The following is a 25,599-nucleotide window of genomic DNA, read 5'->3' as shown; positions in this document are numbered from 1 at the left end:
GGGTATATATTTAACTTATCTTGGATGCTACTTCTTTGAGATTGTATTTTGCGAAAATCTTAAAAAGAAGGACACTGATGTCTGCAACAAACATTTACTGCATCAACATTTACAATGTAGTCAGGAAGGGGGTTGTTAGACCTGACAGCCTTAGGGTGGTCATTCCCCAACTTTTTGCCTGCCTTCCTCCACTTTTGTGACACCGTTTTTGCTGGTTTTAGGACTTTGCGCATTTTACTACTGCTAACCAGTGCTAAAGTGCATATGCTCTCTCCCTTAAACCTGGAACATTGGTACATCCCCAATGGGCATATTCGATTAACTTATAAGTCCCTAGTAAAGTGCACTACATGTGCCCAGGGCCTGTAAATTAAATGCTACTAGTGGGCCTGCAGCACTGATTGTGCCACCCACATAAGTAGCCCCTTATCCATGGCCTGTTTAGCTGGATTTGCAGAGACTATTTTACTGTCAGAGTATCTACGGACTACTTGGAAGCGAAGAATGGATATATATTTAACTTATCTTGGATGCTACTTCTTTGAGATTGTATTTTGCTAAAATCTTAAAAAGTAGGACGATGATGTCTGCAACAAACATTTACTGCATCAACATTTACGACGCAGTCAGAAAGGGGGTATTAGAATTATTTCTAGGGTAAGGTTAGAAAAGCAGTGAAAAAAAGTGAGGCGTGTTGCTGCATCACTGGAAAAAGTTTCATGCTATGTCAAGAAGTGTTTTTTGGCAGACTTAGACGGGGTGGGGGTGTAAGTGTGAGCAGTGCCTCGGGTGGCAGGGGGGTTATGTGACAATACATGGTTTATAATATGCTTCCACATGGTGGCCTTTGGGTTTGTGGAGCTGAACTGAAGGACGAAAGTGGTTATGTGAGCTGCAAACCAAAGCATTGGGAAGACTATTTTAGCTCATGGTTTGCGGAGATGTGTTCACATCTTAACAATGTGTCTCAGATTAAATCAGAGTACAAATGTTCTGTGCTCAAGATATAAATTATGGGAAGTCCTTTAAACTCCACAAAAAGAGATTTGAGATGGATAACTGCGGACTTCTGACTGCTGAATTAAATGGAAATCAATCAACCAGATAGGTGATGAGGGAATTGCTGAAGTACAGAATCCAGTTTTGTAACCTCTGGCATGGGACCAGAGAAACCATACTAAGGAGAACTTATTTCCAATCTCAAACAAAGTTTTAGGCAAAGTTTAGAAACAGGAGCATTTTACAATTCTCATGGTTGGGGGCAAAATGACTATGAAGTAAAACAGAGTTGCCATTTCTGGTGGAAGATTTGTCAAGTCGGTTGGAATGTGTTCATTTTAAAATGTGCACTTTTGTGGTCACCTTGCAGATAATTGCGTAAATGAGAAGATGCGTTTCACACTTTGAAGACCTCCTTCAGGTAAGGCACCAGTATTCGTAGTGCAACGTTTTCTGCCACATACCCTCTGGTATTACCAGGGCAGTGTGGGAGGAAACACTTATAGCCTTTATGTGTATCTCCTACTGTTTTTTTCTGGTGGGAGTACTGACCTCAATAAATGGAATGAAACATAATAGCGTGCAGCTGATCTGGTGGGCTAATATAAATCAACCTTTATTTCAAACAAGAATAAACTCCACTGTGGGATCAAAAATATCGGAAGCAAATTTCTAAAGTGAGTCTACACCTTCATTACAATGCTTGGTGCAGATGACTCCCACCTGCCCACTCACAAGGTTTTTTTTTGTTTTGTTTTTTTAAAGTCCCACTTTGTGTGTTGACTCCAGAAATATGGCTATTGAATGCTTCCTAGCAGAGAGCCTCTGATAAACAGTCACTCACTGGGAACTCACAAGTTGTTCTCCCTCCATTCCAGTGAAAAAACAGCATTTATTCTCCATCTGCATGTACAGCTGAAAAAAACTCACATTTCCTCTGCACACAGGTCTATCGCCTACTCTCCCTAGGCTTTCATTACAATTTGCTATATGGCAAAATTATTAATCCTACCAGTTTTGATTGACATAATGTGTGGCTACCCTCCCTCTCTAGATAGTGGTCCTTGAAATTTCCATCCCTGGCAAAATTACTTTTTGGAATCCTTTTGCACTCTCTTCTGCCAAGCAGCATCAACTCAAGACTTTCTGCCTATGCTCGATGATCATTACCTCTTCGGAGGATGAAGTCCTTGGCTTAACTGCAGCTGCTGCTTCTGCTTCTAGCTCCTTTTTAACTGTAAAGGAAAATGTACACTAAGCACAACACGAGCAAAACACAAGAACGTCTGTTGTTTTTGCAAGTTGAACAAAAGTCTTGATAGTAATTAATTTCAAAGAACAGACTCACCCTTTGTTCTGATTACTTCCTGGGATGTCGGGAGCTTGGATTTTGCCTGCTTCGTCTCAATCCTTGCCAGAGCTGCGGTTGCAGCCATCTGAGCTCCCTCTGAGGCTGTGTGACTTGACTTGGAGGGCTCCTTGGCAAGCTTTTCATTGGGCAACTTTTCCCTTTAATGAAACACAAATTTTCACAGGAAGTAAAAGTTGGTGAATAGTTTAAGTGTGTGTGAAAGGCTATGTGAAGTAGTAGGAAAAACTAGAGAATCAATAGCAGGCTAGCTACATTGTAGATCATGCTGCATATTTTAACAGCACCAGGACTACTATGATTCAATATGGTTTTATTCTTTATAAAAATAATTGGCTAATAACACAAACCGTTCAGTTCCCCCACAGACCCTCAAGACTCACTGCCTTGATAAATGCATGGTTGAAGTGGATCACTGGCAGGATAAAGTGTTTATTGGGCCAGTTACAAAAATCATTAACAACTATCTTGTATTTAGGGGTAGAACAACCATAAAGCAAGATTGATGCCTCTAAATACCTCAAAAGATGTTTTTTTTGTATTGTTTAGCTAGACATTTATAGAGTATTTCGGCTTCGATACAAGGTAGCCCTGTATCTCATTAAAAACGTGTATTTAATTCAAAAGACATACATGAGTTCCAAAATAAATATTTTAATAAATTACAAGGTATTATGCCAGGCATCTACAACAGAAGCCAAAAAGGTAATGAATAGATCTTACTAATTTGAGTATAACTTGACAATAAGGATAATGTTACTGTTTTATTGAAATTAGCTCTGTTAAACAATTTACAGAACTGTGGTTTGGTGAGTGTACATCAAAGACAGGTCGACAGTGATGTACAAATGCTTCATTGTAATTAAGATTACAATTTATACAAGGACAGTGAACAAATCTTTTAACAAACAAAAAGCTCAATGATTGTCTTAAGATTACATATGGGACAATTATAAGGCGTATGTAATATATTTGAATATAGCCATGGGATCACAAGGTGAGTCTGTGAAAAATATGCATCTTGGCCCATGTATTATATTGGTTGTCCACATCCAGACAGGTTCAAGTTTCAGATCATTAGTAGTTACCCACTCTACTCAAAGGTTTTAACTAATTTTAGGGAGTATATGAAAACTCAATTTTTTCACTCTCAGTGAATGACAATTAAGGCATAGTGTGACAGCAGGAAAAATATCAGCTGCAGTCTTCATGTGAGCCTGTGGTTCACACAGAAGTCTAGAGAAAATTCTGGAATTATATTACCAAAGATGATATTTTACCCCACACACATACATCCTTGTTTTCCTTTTTTGTACCTCGTGCTACATTAGGCATCATGTACAAAGCCTTTTTGGGATTGCAAATCGCATAATTCGCAAAATCCCAGTGTTCAAGTCAACAAAAGTGCTCCTATTTATGTGCAAAAGCCCTTATAAAAGTCTGAAAATTCGTTCTGATTCGTAAAATCACTTCTGCGAAATGTATGTAAACAGGAGGTGGTGAAAAAAAGGCATCACAGTTCTTTTCACGAGTCAAAGAGGATCGTATCAATTGTTTGTTACCACAATTCTAGTTGCAAAACATTGATCAGATACGGACACCTCAAAAAGGGCGGTTCTAATTTGCAAAGGGGAATGTGTTTCTTTTGGAACCCTTCATCTTTGTGAATCTTAAAGTGTTTCAGGGGGAGCTGGCATTGGTCCACGAGGTCACTGTCAATTCGCAGCGGAACTTACATTTTTTAAATATTTTTCTAAGTAGTCCTGTTTCCTTCAAGTAAAGTGCTCACATCGAATAGTGAACTGGTAAGGTATTCCACTGCCTTCCTGAAACTACAGAGAAGCCACTTAATCCAAGTCAGGTTATCCTGCGCCACTGAACCTTGTAATTGCTGGAAACTAAAAGGAAGGTGATGACTGTCACTGTGCCAACAAAAAAAATTACAAAAAAGGATATACTTTGTGACCGTAAACTACTTAAGTACAAGGCACAATAATTGAAATTGAACTTTACTTTATTGGAAGCCAGTGCAAAGATGACAACCTAGGGGAGGAATAATCCAAAAGTTAGAGGTTACAAAGAATTTTGAGTTCCTCATTCGGCATCAAGTGCAATCTATGAAAACACTGTTTTGCTACATAACATTGCAATAATCAATTCTGGAATTTATCTACATATCTTTGTAGGGCTGCATGAACAACTACGTTATTTGTTTCAGAATGTAGACATGATTAAGATAATGCATTGAGCTGTGATATACATCGTTAACTGTGTGTCAGTTTTCCAAGAACAAAGTCCCAAAGACTGAAAGGTGGTTTGGATGGGTACTGGGTAAGGTTTACTGACCCTCTGCAGCACTAATATGAAGGAATGTCATGCAGCCAATGAAACGGAGCAGTGAAGAATGCTTATAATAGTCTACCCACACATAAAAGCAATGTCAGGGCCAGTGGACTGCTTTCACGGTCATCAAAGGACGTCAAGGAACAACAAAGAACTTATCTAAAGATTAGTTGTATCCTTCTCCAAGGGGTCTCTAGTGTATTTTGCAAGAGCCAGAGGGCACAGGAAGCTGGGAAATTCCAACTAAAAAAAAAACAATATGCTGTATTTATGTTGTCTACTTCTATTTAAAGGCAACTGTGAAGCTTATGGTTGACACATTCAAAAATGTTACAGAAAATGCTTACTTTTTCGCACGCTTGAAATATGAGTGTGCAACACCCCAATGCAACTTCAGCTAATATTGCTAAATTCTCAAAGCATTATTTACAGGTTTCAAAACAAACAATATACTTTGATTGTGGTGCTTCATTAGTTGAAGTTGTGCAAAATTACTACATCCCAAAAGTTACAATTTTAAATAAATGACGCAAGGCTCTTCCTATTGTGATCAATCCGCTAATAGGGTAAAAACAAAATAGGTGTAATTTTCTGTAAAACCAAAAGATAAGAACAATGATTTTGAGCACTTAGTGAAAAGTAAAGGGGCTAAAGACTGAAATGAACTCAAGACGGAATTCATTTTTTTTTTTAGTCCTCATTTTTAACAAAAGACAGACAGGAGAAGCCGTAACGTGTCCTGACTTAGGTCAGATCCCTGGCCCGCAGACTGACACCAAGGAGGCAGCCTCAATCAGCCTGGGGGAGGGGGAGGGTGTGTGATGGCAGAACAGATCCACCCCCATCCTCCTTGCTGTTGCACCTTAGTGCTTAATCATTGGACTCTTACCAAAATCAAATATCAAAAATTAAATTGAGTTAAATCAAGTTAATTCTCACTGGGCTGTAGCCGGGAAGAAATGGTTCTATAAGAGGCTAAGAAGGGTTCCCACATTCTAAGAAACTTAACTTAACCGTTACTGCAATGTAAGTCAGAGATTATCTTGACTGACAGTAGCCAATCCATATGGGTAGGGGGGAAACTAGAGATCCACTTAATGCATATTTCCTGTTGTGTTATCAGGACCAAGTAAAAGAAGAGGTGCGCCAGAGGTCTCTACGATCTATCGTACGTATTCCTCTCGGCACCCTCATATAGCCCAAATACAATCATTGGTAGGGTTATCTCAGTGCGTCTATTTATGATGGATAAGATCGTCTTACCCACTTGTTCCCAGAATGTTTGAATCTCCAGACACTGCCACCAGAAATGTATATCGTCTGCTCCCTATAGATCGCACTTTGGGCAGTTACTCTTCCTATGGAATCCTATTCTAGTAAGCCTTCCGGGGGTCCAGTAGGCCCGGTGTACGGTGAACAAGTGGTTCCTCCGCAAGGGAACAGGTTTTACCACTGACCAAAGTATATTCATAGAGGCCTGCCAGGAATGAGGGAGGTCTAGTGGAGAAAAAACAGTTTTCCACGCCTCTGCGGGTAATGGAAAAGAGGCATCTTTGGCTTGTATTAAGGCCCAATACCACTTTGAAATGTATTTTTTTAATCTCTGTGGACCAGTGATTTCCCTTTCCCAACCTGTGGGACACCCGGCCTCAGGTTCTCCTTGTACCCAGCTTTTAATTTGCCTGTATTCAAACCTGGATAACTTAGCATTGGTTGCTTTGGATAGAGATTCCCAAGAGCTTACTGAGCCCCCACTGACTATCTGTCCCCAGCGCACAATTCCTCCCTCTATTAATGGAGCAGCTAGTGCATCTTGCAGACAAAGCGGTGTACCGGGTGCATTCCAGATTGGGGCCAGCTCACTGTAATACGATATACCCAGTCTCGTTCTTACTGCATACCAAATCCTGCAGGCATTATTAAGAACTTTTAGTCTAACTTTTTTGTAGTACCTGGGGTAGCCACATTTATAGGGAAACTGTGTGCCCTGGTCCCAGAAGCTCCCTGTCAACCCCCGCAGCCGGGAGGGTACATATTCCTTGGAGAGGATTGATCTAATATTTTTCATTTGGAATGCCCAGTAATAAAGCTGGAAACCTGTGAATGCGATTCCTCCATCCAGCTTCTTTCTCAATTTTTTCTATGCTATTCTGGGATTTTTGTAAGACCAAATGAAACTAACTAATTCCCCCTGCAGTTTCCTTAACCAGTCAGTTTTAAAGAGTAAAGGGACTGCGTTAAAAATGAAAGTAAAGTTTGGCAATATCACCATTTTTATTCAATTTGTTCTACCTAAAATGGAGAGATGCAATTGTGACCATTGGTGGAAGTAGCTTCTTTGTTTCCCTAAAGAGGTGCATGAAATTCACCCAAGCCATCTCTGCCAAATTCTTAACCACTTTTACTCCTAAGTAACGAATTTCATTTTTTTCCAATAGACCGTCCTGTGGGCCATTCCAGGTCATTGCTTCAGATTTATCCTTATTAACTAAATAACCTGAAATTTCCCCAAAGCCAGCTATAATTTCAAAAAGTGCCGGAAAAGCACTTTGGGGATTCTGTGTATAAACCAGAATGTCATCTGAATACAGGGCTTCCTTCAAGACCCAGTTGTGATACTGAAATGGTATATTTCTCTGGTCTGATCTGATTCTCATGGCCAAGGGTTCAATATATAGGTTGAAGAGTAGAGTAGAAAGAGGGCAACCCTGTTGTGTCCCTCGTTCAATTTTAAAATGTGAGGATAGAATACCATTAACCAGGACCAGAGCAGAAGGTGCCTTATAAATAGCTTTGATTACTTTAAGAAAAGTATTTCCAAAGTTGTTATATTCCATTACTGTCTGCAGAAAGAGCCAGCTTACTCTGTCAAAGGCCTTTGCAGCATCAATTGTTAATATGGTAAGAGGCATGTTCGTGGTAGTGGCAATGTCAATTGCAGAGACTAGATCCTGAGTCAGGTCCCCAAAGTGTTGATTTCTCATAAAACCTTTCTGGTTGTTGTGTACTAAGTCACCGATCACTTTATCCAACCTCCCGGCAAGTATTTGTGTGAAGATTTTATAATCATTATTAAGCAATGAAATTAGTCTATACGGCTCATATCTCCTAGCATCTTTCTGGAGCTTCAATATTAAGGTTGTAATAGCTTTGTTCCAAGAGGTTGGAACCGGGGAAGACTCATTAAGAATCGAATTCATCAACTGAGTCAAGACTGGCACGAGTTCTTCTTTCAGGAGTTTATATACTTCAGCTGGTATTCCGTCTGGGCCCAGAGCCTTCCCGTTTTTCAAGCCGGCAATAACATTATCTAATTCGCTAGGGTGAAAACATTGATTGAGGGTCTGGTTCTTATCTGGTTCTAACCTAGGGAGAATATCTCCCTTCAGCCAATTTTCAATCGCCTCTGTTGAAGCCACAGTGTCATCTCTATATAGTTCTGAAAAAAAACGTAATTTCTCCTGCAATGTCTTGATCACCTGAGGACATTCTACCCATCTCGTTTATCATTATGCCTTTAATCATATTCCTAACATTGTCAGACTTAGTCTTCCAGGCTAGTAACCTGCCACAACCTTCACCGTACTCAAAATACGCCAATTTACTAGCTTCCCATTTGCTCTTCACAATTGATTCCAAGAAGAGCTCAAGTGAATTTTTAACTTCTTGAATTTGGTACTGTAAGTCTATGTGTGTTGTTGCATCATGGGAAATAACCCTCCGGGCTTGCAAGATACGAAGTTTACCCTCAAGAGTCTCTACTGTGGCTTTAGTTCTCTTAGCCCTGAAGGCAGCGTAACTGATCATTTTTCCACGAATAAAGGCCTTATACGTTTCTCAAACCGTGGCTATCGATGCAGAGCCTAGATTGATCTAAAAAAAAAAAAAATCCTTAGAATCCTTTTTCAACTTTAGAACGATCTCTTCCTCCCCCAGGAGAGATCTATCCAGTGTCCATCTGGAACATGCATGAGGACCAGAACGGGTTATAACCAGCCGCACGGCTGAGTGATCCGAGAGATTACTTGGCTGGTGAAAAATTTCCACAAAGTTATTTCGAAGTCTTGCATCTATCAAGAAAAAGCCAGCTCTAGAAGCGTGACTGTTTTTTTTATTCCAGAAAGTGAACTCCTTGGTCTGCCCCATTCTGCTTCGCCAAGGGTCAATCAGGCCAACATTTTCCATGATATTATGCAGGCAAGTTCTCATATTGGTTGTGCTGACGGTTGGTCTTGGGGTAGACCTATCTAAGGTAGGATTAAGCAAAACATTAAAGTCTCCTCCAACTATTATCAAATTCTGAGCTCTTCCAGACAGCTGCTCTTAGAGGTCCCTAAGTAGGACAGGGTCATTCAAGTTAGGACCCTAATAAGACACCTAGGTGTATTTGACCCCCTCTAACTTAATATTTGCCAGGACCCATCTCCCCCAAGGGTCAGCGCTAACATCTGTCAGATGACCTCGAACCTTATTCTTCACAACAATCGCTACCCCTTTCACGTTGCAAGATTGGTTAGTACAGGCAAAGTGAGTAATCCACCTTTGCGTCTTAAGGATACTCATCCACTCCTGATCTCTTAGATGGGTCTCTTGCAGGAGGATGATCTGACTATCAGATAATCTTAGGAACTCAAGAATTCTCCTTCTTCTGCGGCTTACTCTAAGTCCATTTACATTCCGGGTAAGAATTTTAAGTTTAAAAGTGACGACGGGCCCGGTCATCCTGTTCTTGTCCGGATAACTATCTCTTGTCTAGCCCCAAAAATTATATAACCATGTGAGGACTCAATTTTTTTCTTTTTTTCCCCGTCCACTCCCCACCCAGTGTGACCTTGGCCAGGTCATTATACAATGTGACACCCCAAACCTTCCCTAGGGAACCCTCCTCTAGATCATATTGGGTGGTTCATACTACCCTTAGGCCCGGCCCTCCGCAGCCCGCTAGCTCTCCCCTTTTCTCTGTTCGATCAGAACCGTAGCTCCTTTGGGGTCTTGCATATTGTACAATTTATTTTTCCACATTACCTTCAGGGTGGTGGGAAACCTCAGTTGTGAAGTAGCCTCCAAAGTCTTAAACTTCTGCATGAACTTCCCCAGCTCCCATCGTCGATCTTGCGCTGCCCTGGAAATATCAGATCTTATTAGGAAAGTCCAAACCTCATGCCTGAAGCCCTGAACTTTGAAAGCTTCTGTAAGGATCAGCTCTTTCACTCGATATGAAGCAAAATTAACCAGCACCTTCCTGGGTTTATCCTTGTTGGGGTTTCTCTTAAAAGCGTCCCGGTGGACTCTCTGAATTTCCGAGTCCAGGGAGGCTACAGTTGGGATATGTTCTTTAATCAAGGATATTATGGGCCCTATAATTTTGTCCCCTTCCACACCTTCTGGAATATTCAAGAATCTGAGATTATTCCACCTACAGTGATTCTCCAAGGATTCTAGTTTCTCTCTCAGGTCTTTCTCGCTTCGTTTTAAAGCTTGGACCTCATGACTGTTTGACTCCACTTCTGCCTATAATACACCAATAGAGGATTCCATAGCCCCTAATCTCTCCGTCAAATTAGTAATTTTCGCATCAAGACCATTGCAAAGCCCCTGAATATTAGCTTGACTAGATTCAGATACAGTGAATTTGTCTCTCATCTCTTGCAATAATGACTGAAGCAGTGAATCCTTGTAGGTTATGCTGCTTCGTTCAAACTCCACCTCTTTTGGTAATATTGAGAATTCCCCCCCCCCCCCCCCCCCCCCACTGTGCTTGTCCTATTTCCTGCATGACAGGGCTATGTGATAAGACCAACGGGGTAGATGATACTCCTGCCATATTGGTAACCATATTTACTGGGGAGGTAGGCACACACTGTTGAAGGCTGGAATGGTCTAATACCTTTAAAAAAAGACCTGAGAGAGGGGGTGATTTTGACTCTCCTAGTAGTGAGGCTTGAGGTGTTTTTAGTCAGTGGGGCTTGACTATTTTGGAGAGAAACCCCTCCCTCGCAAAGTGGAGGTGGTAGCAATGATAATTTTGGGGGTTTACCTTTAGCAGCATGCTTATTCCTTACCCTGTATCCAGTGGTAATAATGTTGAGGCTAGCAGGGGACCGGGGTAGTCCAAACCGGGCTTAGATGAAGATAACTTCGCCTCTGCAGCCATGTCCTGGCCCCGGCACACAAGGGCGCCTGGGGGACATGCAGGAGACTTGATGCTGAGTAGCCTGAAGCGTGGAAAAAAGCTGCTGAGCGTCCTTGCTGGAATCACGGGCGTGGGAGAGCTCTGGAACTAGCTCCCCTCGGAAATCCTGTTTCAGCCAAGGCAGAGCCAGAAACAAGCCCGTACTGACTCTGCCTTGGCTGTCCTGGAAACACAGCCTGGCTGCCGCCCCTCTGTGCCAGCGGATCGACCAGGCAGCCTGGAGCCAGCGCAGGGGGGGGAATCAACGAAGCAGCAAATTGCGAGGAACAGCTCGTCGGAGTCTCAGCCCGCTCGGGGGGGGGACCCCTTGCCTTGGGGCACCCATCTGAAGCGGGCGTCTGCAGGTGAGTAGTGGGCAGGTGCAGGCGGGACATCATCTCCGCAGTGGGGGAGCCGGCGGCAAAGTGGGGGGCAGAGACCGCGGTCTGTGCATCCAGCGGACCGCTATGTTCCCTAACCATGGAATTCATTTTTGTCCAAAACCATTATGTGATTGAACATATGCATTTAAAAAAAATCTTTACACGGTCCATAGTCATACAGGGCTCTGAGTACAGGAAGTGTCAGCCAAGGGAGTAGCTAGTAAAATACAATACACCCACTTACGATTAGTGCTTAATTTGTATAATAAAAAAATCACGTGCCAGTGCCCAAAGCTCTCCTCTTAAACATGCGGCTGCTGCAATTAAATGTGCGAGCACTGAAAACTGAAGCAGAGTAATCCTGATGCCAGCTCGGGCCTCTTTAATCCATTTACAGCCACCCCCTGCCCCTTCAGCTTTCTCCCTTTGTGACGCTTTTTCGTTTTCCTCCTTGTCCGTCTTTCCCATGTGTGTCTTTTGCTCGCAGCAAATGCTTGAGGCAGAAAAATAAGTGCATGTGCCCTGTACTGGAAACCACCGGCTCAAATTAAACACGGCTTACAACCATTTTCCAACCTCTGAGAGAAGGGTGAAATAAGTAAATATGGCAGCCATTTATGAGTATTCTCCCCCAAAGGGAATTTTGAAATTCTTAAATGTCCTTCTTTCCTGTTATCCACCCTTCTTTTAGATGTTTTACTTCCCTTCTTCCTCATCCTTCTTTTTGGCCTGTTCCACCTTTCCTTTCATTTTCCATCCTTTCTTTCCTTTTCCCATCATCCAACTACTCATCTTACCACCTTCTATCCAGCCGGCTATCCTTCCTTATTTCCATCCTTCTGTTGTGTTCCTTCCTTCATTATCCATCTCTCGGTCTATATACATCCATGTGCCCTTCCTTCATTCTTTGCATCTGTCACTTTTCTTTAGCTCCATCCGTCTCTCCTATCTTCCTTCTATCCATTCATCCATCATCCTTCCTTTTCGCCACCTTTCGCTCCACCCCTCTCCATCTACCTCTGCATTCACCCATCTCTTCACCCCCCTGAATCCATGCCATCATTCACCCCTTGAGCCAGCCGCCCATCTCTGCATCCATCCACCCTCTCTTAATCCTCCTCTACGCCTATTCACCCTTCCTGCTTCGACTGCAGTCTCGGATCTAAGTTAAAAAAGCCAAAAATCAGTACTTAAGTGTTTCATGCTACATTGAATTACCCAGAATCACTACCTTCTGCTCAAGCTGCTTAAGTGGTGGGGTTAATTACGCCCCTGGTGTCAGCGATGTGCAAAATTCAACCCCTTTCAACCCACCCAATTAGAAACGGTTATTACTCTGCACACGTGTATCAATGGGTACTGGTGGCATCAGCTGATTTCTCTCTTGTCAAAGAACAGTGCATGGGGCGCCCACCACGCCGCGAACGAGCATGCTTGTTTTCAGATATGGCTGCTGTCTAGAGGGCCTTGTGTCATTAATTGTCCCAAAAATAAAGTTGAAGGGGAGAGTAAGACGTTTTGAGTTAACCTTTGGTTTTCAGTTTTTTCCTAGTTTGTCATTCCTTGGATGGGCTATCCATAAAACACGTAGCACTTCATAAATGGTTACTTTGTTGCATGTTGTGTTCCTGTTACGTTTTGGTGCAGAGGCTTCGGTACGCAGTTGTTCAGACTAGAGCAGTGTTTGCTCTTTTATATATTTATAACATTTTATTTGTTGGTTTATGTTTTTCTTCTTTAGGATGTGATTGCTGTTTGCATGCCTTAAATCTATCAGAAATCCACAGTGTCTTTCACTAACCTAACTGTGGCATTAATTTGCTGCATTCATTATAAAATGTTGTGGGATTTACATTTTGTGTTCACAGACATTCACGCACATAGGGTTTCTTGAAGATGTGTAGAAAATACTGGCCCTTTGCGTCAAACATATCTATTATACAATATTATGTTGTGTATTCCTTTTAAGTCCAGGACATACAATGCAAACTTCATTTTATGATTAGTTCTCATAACAGTCTTTGTTGAGGGAACAGCTTAACTCTGCTCACGTAGTCTGTTGAGGAAAAGGCCCCTGCTCCCAGCTTCCATATTATTGTAGTCCACGATGAGGCTTTAATATAGGATTTTCTCTGAAGGACATCTTAAGGCAATACACACACAGCATCACCCAAATATTACTAAAAGTCACTCCTAAAAAGACAGACAACCAGACCTACTGCCTTTGAGAATGCAAGTTTTACAATGTTTTCAAACCTCTTGATCCAGTGAATGTTTGATATGGGGGTACGTATCTTGAGCAGAACACATGCACACTGATCAGTAATAGACTCTATTTGGGCAGCTAGAATAAATTACCAGAATGGCAAAATGCAAGAAATGAGTCAGTTAGAAAAAAAGTGAGGGAAAAAAACATAATAAGAGGAGAAACAATCAAATGGAAGAAACACCACGAAAGGGGGAGAGAGAGAAAAAAAAAGACTTGGAGAAAACTAAAAGAGGCAAAAATAAAAACAGCAGGAAATGGACTGCAAAAATGGTTAATAAGGGCAGAAGGGATGGCAAAATTATGTTTTAAAGAAACAACAGTGAGCAAAAGATGCAATGTGGGAGGAAGACACCAATGTAAAGAAGGCTAACCATGAATATGAGAAACTGTTTCATACTAGGAAAGAAAATATTCTAAAAAATGACAGTAAACATGAGAATACATATTTACAGAGAATAAAAGGAAACAAAAAGCAATCTAGGAGCATAAGCAAATAACAACTAAGTTAACAAAACTGGTAAAAGCCATGAATGTAAAGCTGAATAACTAGAAAGCAGAAGGGAAAGGAGACAAATTTGTTGGCTACAATGAAATGCTATTTGTCACTTGCCTTTCTGTTCCTTTTTGTATAGCCCTTTCCTTGTGCAATGTAGGGCAACTGAAGGCAACCTCTTGCAAGGAAGCTGTTAACAAAGACTATTTTAATATTGTTTTGGTAATCTGGTAGTTCTATTGATGAAGAAGGAAATGTGGTTTAGCAGTAAAGTTCGGGGTCCTTGCAACTTGGAGACCTCGGTTCTCATCTAAGCTACACTAAAGAAAATGGGCCTGATTCCAACTTTGGAGGACGGTGTTAAACCGTCCCAAAAGTGACGGATATACCACCTACCGTATTACGAGTTCCATAGGATATAATGGACTCGTAATACGGTAGGTGGTATATCCGCCACTTTTGGGCCGGTTTAACACCGTCCTCCAAAGTTGGAATCAGGCCCAATGTGTGCTCTGGATCACGCTGCCTTCAGGAAGCTTATCACAAAGCCAAGAATACTTGATATACAACAGGAGAGTGGCACTCTTTAGGGCCATCAAGCACTACATAAATTCCATAGTGAATCCACAACACAAACACCTCAAGTAAATGTATAGTGAATCAACAACATCTGAAATGTATGAGTGACATCTGACAGCACACCCGAGAGTCAGACATAACCAAAATGATCCCACCCCGCACCTCACCCCAACCGACACCCTGTCCACTTACAGCCTAACAAGCCTCCTCCATCTATTGAGAGGAAGATCTCTGGAAGAAGACATCGTCGAATTGTTGGTAATAAAAAACATATTGCTGGCAAAGCTTAACCACACTACCTTATACATCAAAACATTACTCATCCAAGGCACCTCCCTAGATCAATTCAAGGTTTGACTGATCCTGCCTCCCCTTTCTCCAAAAGAAGGACTTCCTGGATCCTGATGATATTGTAAATCGCTGTCTAATCATTCACTTGCCATGTCTTTCATTGAGAACACATTGCAGGGCTGCTATTTGAGAAGATAAAAAGCAATGCACTCCTTAATAATTACCAGATGGTGTTCAAGACCCAATCCAGTAAACAGATGACAGTCATTTAAATGGTCAACTTCAGAATAACAACAGCAGCAAATCTAGGGCTTTGTTCTGCTCGACTGCTTTGCATCCTTCGAACTTCCAGTCACTAAGGCCTACCTAACTCTACTCTTGCCTCCAGAATAGTTTTCTCCAAAGGATCTTATCCTATGGGAAGAACAAAGTCCATTCCATTCCAATGAGCTCCCTCAGATCCATATCATTAATCATGTGTTCCCAACCACTGTCCAGTCAGCAACCTGTAAATGGAGACTCGGTTTTACTGAACTATTAACATTAAAATGTATCAGTATAAAGACAACACCTCCCTCTACCTGAATCTGTCCTCCTGGCATAGCGTTAGTTGACATAGGGACTGCTTCCTCACATTGCATACATATATCAAACTCAAGCACACAAGTGACATTTTCGATCATTCTCAGTTTAACACCAACCATAAACATGTACAAAGTTGGCTCTCAACAAAGAATCTAGGAGGTTTCTCTCAAACCGCACACATCAGTATATCCCTACTTTTTTACAGTCACAGCAGCTTCAAGGCTCATGCAAGATTAATGCAATGTCTTCCTACTCTATACCTCCTCCCTAAAAAAAAGCATCCTTCATATAGAAGCCGCCATTTTAAAGGTCTATGAAAGTGAAACAGAATCACACCTACCTCCACAGAACTCCATTCGTCCTCACTCTCTGCCCACTGCCCAATAATGGCCTGCAGTGTCAAATGTAAAGCTGTCAACCCAAGTATCTTACTTCACTATCAAGATCCCATGAGAGTCACAACACCCGAAGTAGTAGAATCTCCTAACTTGAGTAGGTATGTAAGAAAGAGAAGACGAGATGCAACGAACTGAGAGGCTGCAAGTCGGTCCTGATCTAGAATCAGCAGGCCCTTCTCAGTTTCAATAAGAAGGTAAAGACTCATCTCTTAAAGCAACACCTCGTGCTGCCCCTCCTGGTTCCCTATCGCCTGAAACCTCACATGCCCTTCCCCCTCTCAAGTTATATAAACCATCCTTTTTTCATAACTGATATAACCTTGCACTGCCACTCCAACCACTTATTTTAATTCCCCTATTGTTAATTGCCTTCAGCTTCTACAACCCTTGTTCTTGTATTGAACTAAATTGCGTATAGGCATGTTTGTGCTATAGAGGTCACTCACACACACAAGCTATTACAACTATTTATCACTCCTAATTAATGTGAATAGATCTGTTAAAAAAAAAAATCAAAACTTTTTTTATGTGAAAACAAGAAGCAGAAACGTTGCACACGAAGGTAGGTTCTATTGCTTCCTTTATTTAACTTGTACAAGCGTACGTGTCCCTCAGCGACCGGCATCCCAGGACGACTCCAACCACCAACCGACCTCCCTGGAATCCCGCTCCCAACACAAACCCCAACATTCCACCCTGAGTTCTCGAGCAGCGCCATAAACCTCGAGCGCTCACAAGAACTCTTGACAAAAGAACACATAACACATCTTCCCCCTTAAATAACACCAAAAAATTACACCAACAAAAACATAAAATCTCCCCCAAACTAATCCAAAACAAAATCCTCTAGATATCTAGGTTTGTTAATCACCCTTTTAGATTTTTATAGCTTGCCGTGAAACTTCTCTCCCATCTCCTTCTGATCGTGGTCAAGAGTTCTCACTAGCCATGATGTCATTCATCTCTCCAGTCCCCCTCCTCCCCCCAATCGTCATCATGAACCTGAGAAAAATCCAGTCTCTCCTCATGCTCCTACCCAGGTCTCTCCCCCACCCACTTCACATGCACCAACATCCCGATCTTCTATCCCCTATGCACACCTCACTTGTCAGTCCTCCTGAGAACTCACCAGAATCCTTATCCCCCAAATGGACTCCATGAGTATCAACTTCTTCATCAAGCTTAGCTACTTTTCTTTTACTCCACCACTTACCTCTCTCAACTTTTACAGAATGTCTGGTTACTTGAACAATTTTTGTTTCCCGGAAGTACTTAGAACCTTTCACTTTAAAAGGTCTTCTTACTCTTACCCATCCCCAATTTTGAAATCAACATCCGTCACCTTCGTAAGATCATCATATCTGCTCTTAGCCTTGGTCTGCGACTCCAACACCTTAGCTTTGATCAACGCAACACTAGGAATACTCTTATCTGGATCAGACTTCTCAATCACCCACTTAGGAGATAACTCATTAAATGAGCGTCTGCCTTTCAACAACGCAAAAGGAGTGGAATATGGAGTGTTATGATAGCACCAAATTCTTTCCCCAATTGCATCCTGAATCGACTCTTCAACTTCCATGGCCATCTATATAGTCTCTTTCAACTACTATTAACTCTTTCCACCATACCATTGCCCTGGGAACTATATCACGCGGTTTTTAAATGCTTAATCCCCAAGTTGTCCAGAAATTCTTCCATACTGTGTGACACAAATTGTACACCATTATCGGTGACCACAAAAGCTGGAACCCCTTCAGATTGAAAGTTTCCTCAAAAATGTATATGACACCCATTTTGACTGGTAATCCACAACCACCAACACAAATCTCCTCCCCTCATTCAATCCACCAATAGGCCCAATGAAATCCATACCAATTTTCTTCCACGGCCACTCAGAGAAACTCACAGGACACAAAGGTGTGTTCCATACACTTATGGACTTCTCAGCTTGCGAACACACACCACAACTGTCCACCAATACCGCCACACTCGCATCCATTCCAGGCCACCAGTAATATAAGCATGATTTCTTCCTAGTACCTGTAATACCTACATGACCCCTGCGAGCTAACTTGACCAAACTATTCCTCAGCTCAACTGGTGGGATTAGTTTGGTTTCCCTGATTACCAAATTACCTTCCATACTCAACTCCTCCTTAACTTGATGAATGATTTCACTTCTTCCATCACCTGCCTTTCTCTAGGTCAACCATTCTTTATGTAGCTCTTAAGAATCTTTAACATTTTATCACTTTTTACCTTATTCTCCCAGCACTCCTTCAAAATAACACTCTCTGAAGCCACCAGACCATCCACCATACAAATCACAACCTCTTTATGCTCATCACCAACAATTCCAGAATCAAAACATAAATTTTTTTATAACAATCGAATCAACCGGGGACTTGCTTTGCCCATCCCTTTTTCATTCCACATATACATCAAAAGTTTGTGTTCAGTGACCACCACAAATTCTCTACCCCACAAATAAGTGGCAAAATGATGAACACCCCATACGAAAGCCAAATCTTGTTCCTCAATTGTAGTGTAGTTGTCCTCAGATTATGTCAGTCTACGTAAAGCAAAAGCTACAGTAGACTCTTGTCCTTCATGCAGTTGAGTAAGCACAGCACTGATTCCATAATTACTATCATCTACAGTTACCAATGACAAAGCCTTCTCATTAAATGGTTGTATAGCTGGTGCTTCAACAATGAGTTTCTTCGAAACATTGAATGCCTCCAACTGTTCTTGTTCCCATTCAAACTTCACATTTTTCCGCAACAGTTTCCGTAAAGGTTCACACTGCAAAGCAAAATTCTGCACAAATCTAGAATAATAGTCACACAAACCCAAGAAAGACCTTAATTGATCCTTATCCCTCGGTGGTGCACATTTTTCTATTGCCACCAAAAGATCATTTGGGGGTTTAATGCCATGCTTACTTATCCTTTGACCTAAATATTCCACCTCTTCTAACATAAAATTAGCATTTTTGTTTGGAAACTGTCATCCCATGGTCCTCAAGAATACTTAGCATCCTATCTAGTTTGCTTAGATTAGACTGGATGGACTCTGAGCATATCATCTTGGTACATAAACACTCCTTTCTCTTCACCAAATAGTTGATACATCAACTTTTGAAACATTGAAGCCGCCGATGCCAGGCCAAACAGCAGCCTCAAAAAACAGAAGGACCCAAACGGCATGTTAAACGCAGTTAAATCTCTAGATTCAGGACTGAGTTCGACCTGATGATACACAGCCCTCAGATACAATAGAAAAAAATCTTTGTACCACTAAGTTGGGCCAACATGTCCTGAATCTTAGGTAAAGGGAAACAATCGACTTGGATGTTCTTATTTAATGATCTGAGGTCAATGCAAAGTCTCAAATCCCCTGATTTCTTAACAGCCATGACTATTGGAGAAATCCATTGTGAGGATTCAACTGGCTCAATCACCCCATCTACACACAACTGTGATAAATGATCCTTAAGTTTCTGCCTAATACACGACGGGACATTACGAACTTGATGGATAACCGGAACTGCCTTTAGTTTCAGAATGATTTTGTGTTCAAAACCTTTAACCATTCCCAACTTGTCTTCACTCACCAGTGTTTAAACAAAACATCTTCCAATGATTTAACGTAAGATCGGATGTGCAGTTCCAGGTTTGAGAAGCATTCCAATTTACCCTGGTCTTTCCATCCCAAGATGTTATATCCTCGCTTCGCTACATAGATCTTGGTAGACCTGGATCTATTCTTGTAAAGTAAATTCTCCATGAACTATCCACATAAATCAATTTCTTGGCCAACAAAAGCAATTGTGTGGATATCTGGAGGATATAACTTCAGTCCCTGCCACCTCTCTACAAATAGTTTATCTGAAATAAGAGTAATAGGTGACCCAGAGTCAACAGTGACCTTAATACACATATCACCCATTTTTACCTCATAAATTGGATCTCCAACCCTCCTACTGATATCTACATAGGTGTCAACCATTTTAATCGAAAGCACCATCTTTTTACTGACACCCTCGCCACTCAAACCCGGGGAAATCTCCTGTGCGTCAGTTTTATCCACAAGCATTATTCTAGAGGAATTTCTGCACACACGTGCAAAATGTCCCCTTTTTTTTTTTTTTTTTACACTTGGAACATGACTTGCCTACCGCAGGGCAATTGACATAATTGGCTAAATGACTCTTTGACCCACACCTAAAACATACATTAATTTTATCATTTTTTTTCCCCTTCAACCTTGTTTTGTAAAGTGGGTCTTGTTTTACATGCAATCGCATTGACACTTTCACATGAGATCTTATTTTTTTGTTTAACACCTTCAAAAGTGACTGAGACCTCTCGATCCCTCTAGCAATTTCTAATTTTTCTGCTAATGTGGGGTTCCTACTGCACAACAATCTCTCTTGAACCTTGTGATCAAAACAATTCCCTACCAGCTGATCCCTTAGATACTGCTTGATAGGGCCTACAAACTCACATGAAGAAGCTAAAATTCTTAATTCAGCTATGAATTCATCAATTGTTTCATGTTCATATTGTTTACGCATGAAAGATTTATGTCTCTCAACAATTATACTGGGTTCTTTTTCAAAATGCTTCTCCAACCTAATAATGGCTTCTGTGTACTCATCCAATTCTGTAGTTGATAGTGTACTAACCTCAGGCAGATGATCAAAAAATTCTCTGTCCTTCCATTCCCTAGCAATTACAACCATAGCTTTCTTTCTAGCCACAGGAAAATCCATCCTATCAATGGCAATTAAATAGCTGTTAAATGACCTAACCCATTGACTCCATCTAGCTTTTGGCATCCCTGGCTCACTCAAAAACACGCTAGGCAAATTTGCTATCTGCATGGTTGCTATCTATTACCTTGGTCTTTAACAAATGCTGCAGATGACAAACTAGAGAATTTCACTTTTAAAACATGACTACTTAAGCAAGGCAATCAATTGGTTGATTACAAATAACCTAAAATGCATAACATTCCTTGATAAAGCTTAAAAACATTGTTAAATTACACAGACACTACCCCTGCACACTATAACTTAAAATATAAATGCTACAAAGCAGTTAAAGTGGTGTGCCACACACACAAATCCATAACAGGTGTGTTTGTCATTGTGCAACATCTTCAAACAGCATCCACTTAAGTCAAATACCGGTTCCCATTGCAGCTTTGCCTCTTGCAAATGTGGCGGCAAGTCTCTTAAAGGAATAGATGATCCTTCATTGAATACTTTTGAAACTGCAACGACGAACAAATGAGTCGAGTCTGCTCCTTTAAGAATCAGCACATAAAACCAAGAAGTACACTCCTCCCATGACACTAGACAGCACTTAACATTAGAACAACGTGAAGAGCCTGCCCCTTTAAGACTCATCACACCAGAAAGTACATTCCTCCGACGACACTAGGACACACGCCTCTTCGAAACGCCCACGCCGAACTTCTGAAGATGACACGAAGCGTGTAAACAAACTCCAAACAGGACACAGCAGGAGGCAGTAAATATGCACTAAGTTGTTAGCGCAGTCATGGTCATAGTTAGCACAGTCACACTATGAGCGTTGCAATACAGATAACGCTGTCGCGAAGATGAGGGACACTTGTAGAAACAGTGTTCTCCTTTCCCCAACTCATCGCCAAGTTATGTGGAAACACGAAGAAGAAACATTGCACACAAAGGTAGGTTCTATTGCTTCCTTTATTTCACCTGTACAAGCGTACATGTCCCTCATCGACCGGCATCCCAGGATCACTCCAACCACCCTCTCTAGAATCCCTCTCGCCACACAAACGCCAATATTCCACCCCGAGTTCTCAAGCAGCGCCATAAACCTCGAACGTTCACCAAAACTCTTGACAAACGAACACATAACAATTTTTCAAAATAATCTTGCTACCTCTTGCACCCTTTGGACTGGCACACCAGTCACATAAAGTTAAAGTGATACCCTAGGAAGAAGGGAGCATGAAATAAAGCTTCAATCTGCTTCAACTCAATATACCAATAAAAATGTAATTTAAATTCATTTCGGAATCAATCCAGCAAGTTCAACGCTTACACATCTATTCTACACATCAGCAATATATTCATAAAGATGGGACCAATAACAGGAAGACTGTAGCTTTTCTCAGCTCATTATCTTCGGCAAATCAGTAGTAGGAGTGGAACCAATACAATCGTCAGCGTCACTTACATTCACAAGTCAACTTCCTGGATGGACTTGGCCTCAAGGGATTGTACATTCCCGAGTGGAAAAAAAACGATGCCATTCCATTATGATGTTGCACTTTCTATGATGTCATACAGGCAGGCCCCTGGCACGTACAGGTCTCCGTGGTAGTGTCTTACTGTGGTAGTTGGTCAGAGGATTTACAGAGCGCCTATCCATAACACCAGGTCACTCTAGTGATACCAGACCACAGGATTTACACACAAACTGCAACCCCCGGGTCCTCGTGTCTCTGACTTCTTGTAGAGGCTGTTAGGAAGAATACAGAATACCTGACTAGGGTTTCTAAAAGGAGGTAAGGGCCCTCGTTACGGTCTCCCATTCGGTATGCCTTGACCCACCTTATCCAGTCCTGTACCTGTGGTTCACTACTTCTGCAACAACTCTTGTCCGTTCCCTCAAACACACTGCATGTGTACTTTCTATCCTGTGTAGTCTGTACTCTTCCACGTCAATACTATCTCTGCTCATGTGTAACTTCTACGACAGATATTACTTCTGTGCTCCCTTTTGATCACTATATATTGGCATTCGGGTGGTTAAGGTCTCCCCCGCCCCCTCCCCAGGTTACCTCTGTGTTTCTGTATTTCGGTCAATTACCTCGAATCTTCTGTCAGCTTGTGCCCAGGTCCGGCTGATTTAAACTTGATGTCGCTCTTGATCCCCTGGATGAATTTCTTCATGGTTGGTAGATTACTTTCTATGCCAGGGATAGGGGATGAGGGACAACACCTTTCTTGCTGGTTACAATTACTGAAATATGGGCAGCCTTCTCTGGGAGGCACACCTATCTTCGCGGGTTCATGCTTATCTTAGTGGTGGTTCACGAGTCTCTCACGTGGTGTTGAAAGGGTGGGGGGGGAGGCAGGCAAGCTCCAGCCTATCTGTGGCTGTTGGGGGTTACCATGAAGGCATCTGTCCTCCTTGCAGGGGTGGGGGGGGGGTCTTCTAAGAGGGGCAGTCTCCACTGAACACAGCTGGTTATCTCTCCTCCATGAGACAGGACACCTGGCCTTGATAACCTGCCCCAAGTTCTGCTAGGAGAAGTGTCTCACGCTATGGAATTTTACCGGCCCCTCCCTTCCTCTTCACAATGTGGTGATCCCTGGCCTACCGCCGGGTCTAAACAAACCGGGAAGCTCCCCCTTTCGCTTCTCCTAAGAGGGGGCGGGAGGGGAGCACCGTTTACACCGAACCAAACACCTGCACACTCCAAATCCTTCCCAAAGCACCTGGCGTCTGACAACCGGAAGTGAGGTCATTCAAAACAGGAAGCAGGCGCGCCGCTGACGGCATGGACATAGAGAGAGGACTCGGCCGCGCTGACACACGGGGGCGGGGGCGGAAGCCGTATGGGTGGATGAGGCGTCACTCAAAGTGAAAATGACGTCTGCTCTGTCAGAGCGGGAAAGCTGCGGGGAACTACCGGGACGTTCTCGGGCACAATAAAAATAACTTATGCTACGCTGGCGAATATGATTAACCAAAGCGATAGATATTTTTTTTATTTATTGAGAATAAACTGGATTATTTTAATGTTTACAGGAGTGGACGCCTGTTTGCATACTAAGCGTTATGTCTTTATCACAATTATTAGTCACTCCTGTTTTCTATACTTTTGCACTTTTATGTAGCGCGAACTTGACCCGCAGTTATTGGGTCGCTTCAAATAAAAGCTATCTACATTGCACGAGGCCGAATTCATTATTTGGCTTTGATTCTTTGCGGTATAGTTAGGTTTGAAAGTGTGTGGGGAAGCGTCTAGTAAGAGTAGCCACATTTCACTGCCCTACGGGTCACAGAATGAAAATCCCGTATTGAACCAACCTTTGGCGTTAAAAACAATAAAATAAGATGGAGAGTACGGTCTTTTACTGTGCAGCTACACTATCAGAGTTAAACTAAATACTCAAAAAAAGTTTTAAGAAAAAAAGGAGTCAGAAGATGACGTCTGTGGTTTGGGTGGTGAACTTTAATAAATGTACCGCAAAAATATTGCTTACTGGATACTTTCAAAGGGCCAGCATTTGCTTCTCATCGTTAAGAAAGCATATTTATGCTCACCTTCGCCTTTACATTGTTAACCAAAAATCAGTAAATCCAGCATGCAGTCCGTAGCTGCCAAGATTCCCAGGTCCATACACAGACAGGTTCAGTCCAGGTTTTTTGTTTGCATTCTGGGACTTGTAGTAGTAGTTTGATTATAAGACAAATCCGAGTACCAGAATTCACAGACAGAACTTGGTCTGAAGCAGATAGTCTCACATGGACCCGGGAAACATGGCTGTGCAGTGCTACTGTGAATTAAACTAATATGCTGGACTCATTCTAGTGTTTTCACCAGCCACTCTGCTCAGGGCTGGCTTCCACGCCGATCCCGCACACATCCATCACAAGTCACCAGTCCGGTGACCCTGCAAATAAAAGAGGCCGGGTGCATGTGCCCTGGGTCAGTTTGCATAACTGTGATTATGTGTCCATGTCGTTACTACTAGTAGCTTTAGGGCCTAGGGCCCTCAACACTAGAGCAAGGACAAATAATAAATAGCAAGGTGTCTTTATAAGAGGCTAAGACATTCAAACTACGTCCATTTCCTAAGTTAAAAAGCTACCACAGCATTTAAAATGTCATTGTGTCAGCAATTAACACGAATACTGGGTCTCAATTACAACAAGCTACATGTCACATCTAGACTGCAAATAAAAAGGACTACTTGATGTCACAGAGCCAAAACCAAATGGGGACACTGTTTGATTCACCAGTGATAGGACGAAATCACTCAAAAAATAAAGGGCGTGAATCATAAAGTCAGTTATGGCTGTAAACCTGTGTTTACAACTGAAAATAACTCCATTTGCTGAAAATACTACTTGTTCAGCATAAATAATTTTACAACTAACTATACGCCACTACTGAGTACAATTCTTCATTAGTAAATCCTGCACAAGTATGGCGAGGTTACCGGGATTGATTACTTAATTCCCGAATTTTGTCATCCAGTTTTACCAAAGGTCTTGGCTTCAAGCTTCTTCCTTTGAAAATGTTTGTGCACCTTTCTTCAAGACCAGTCCCATCGTCACTCCCCTGTGTGTTTATTTTTCTCCCCGACTTTGATTGTAAATAGAGGGAACTTTCGCTGTGTGAAGTGCTGCATACTTCGTTATCATTTCTTAGGGTGTATTGTAGCATTTATGTAGTGTTTCACACACTTTATACACATTTCTGAACAGGTGGCAAGCATCACGGCGGGGAAGTGAATGGTTTGCAGAGTATTGTATTGGTAGTGATCATATGTGGGAAGCATGTTGGTGTCACGCATGAGTGACTAGAGAGGGGCTCCTATGTGGTGTGATGCCGGAGGTTTTAGAGATAACCAAATATGGAGGTCTATTTCTACATGGGCATTTCAGTGATTTTTCCTTGAATTATTTGAAAACACAAG

The 25,599-nt window shown here is 41.9% G+C and overlaps 1 protein-coding gene across 3 annotated transcripts in view; it reads right to left on the bottom strand.

The window, feature by feature from the left end:
* UBXN6 (UBX domain protein 6) overlaps nucleotides 1–23,438 on the bottom strand; it is a 58,909-nt gene extending 35,471 nt beyond the window's left edge. Inside the window, exons 1-4 of one of the 3 annotated variants that reach the window (XM_069216579.1) lie at nucleotides 22,757–22,895; nucleotides 9,737–9,833; nucleotides 2,348–2,508; nucleotides 2,170–2,234 (exon numbers count right to left, since the gene is read on the bottom strand). In XM_069216579.1, coding sequence (XP_069072680.1) covers nucleotides 2,170–2,234; nucleotides 2,348–2,435 — 153 coding nt within the window. In that variant the 5' untranslated portion in view covers nucleotides 2,436–2,508; nucleotides 9,737–9,833; nucleotides 22,757–22,895. Of the gene's footprint in view, nucleotides 1–2,169; nucleotides 2,235–2,347; nucleotides 2,509–9,736; nucleotides 9,834–22,120 lie in introns of all 3 variants that reach the window. The other 2 variants (XM_069216578.1, XM_069216577.1) reach the window with 2 other exon arrangements.
* Nucleotides 23,439–25,599: the final 2,161 nt, after the last annotated feature.

Source organism: Pleurodeles waltl, chromosome 12, assembly GCF_031143425.1.
Source record: "Pleurodeles waltl isolate 20211129_DDA chromosome 12, aPleWal1.hap1.20221129, whole genome shotgun sequence".
Classification (NCBI taxonomy): Eukaryota; Metazoa; Chordata; class Amphibia; order Caudata; family Salamandridae; genus Pleurodeles; species Pleurodeles waltl.
The sequence above is the reverse complement of the archived record's forward strand: the minus strand, read 5'-3'. Positions and strand labels throughout refer to the sequence as shown.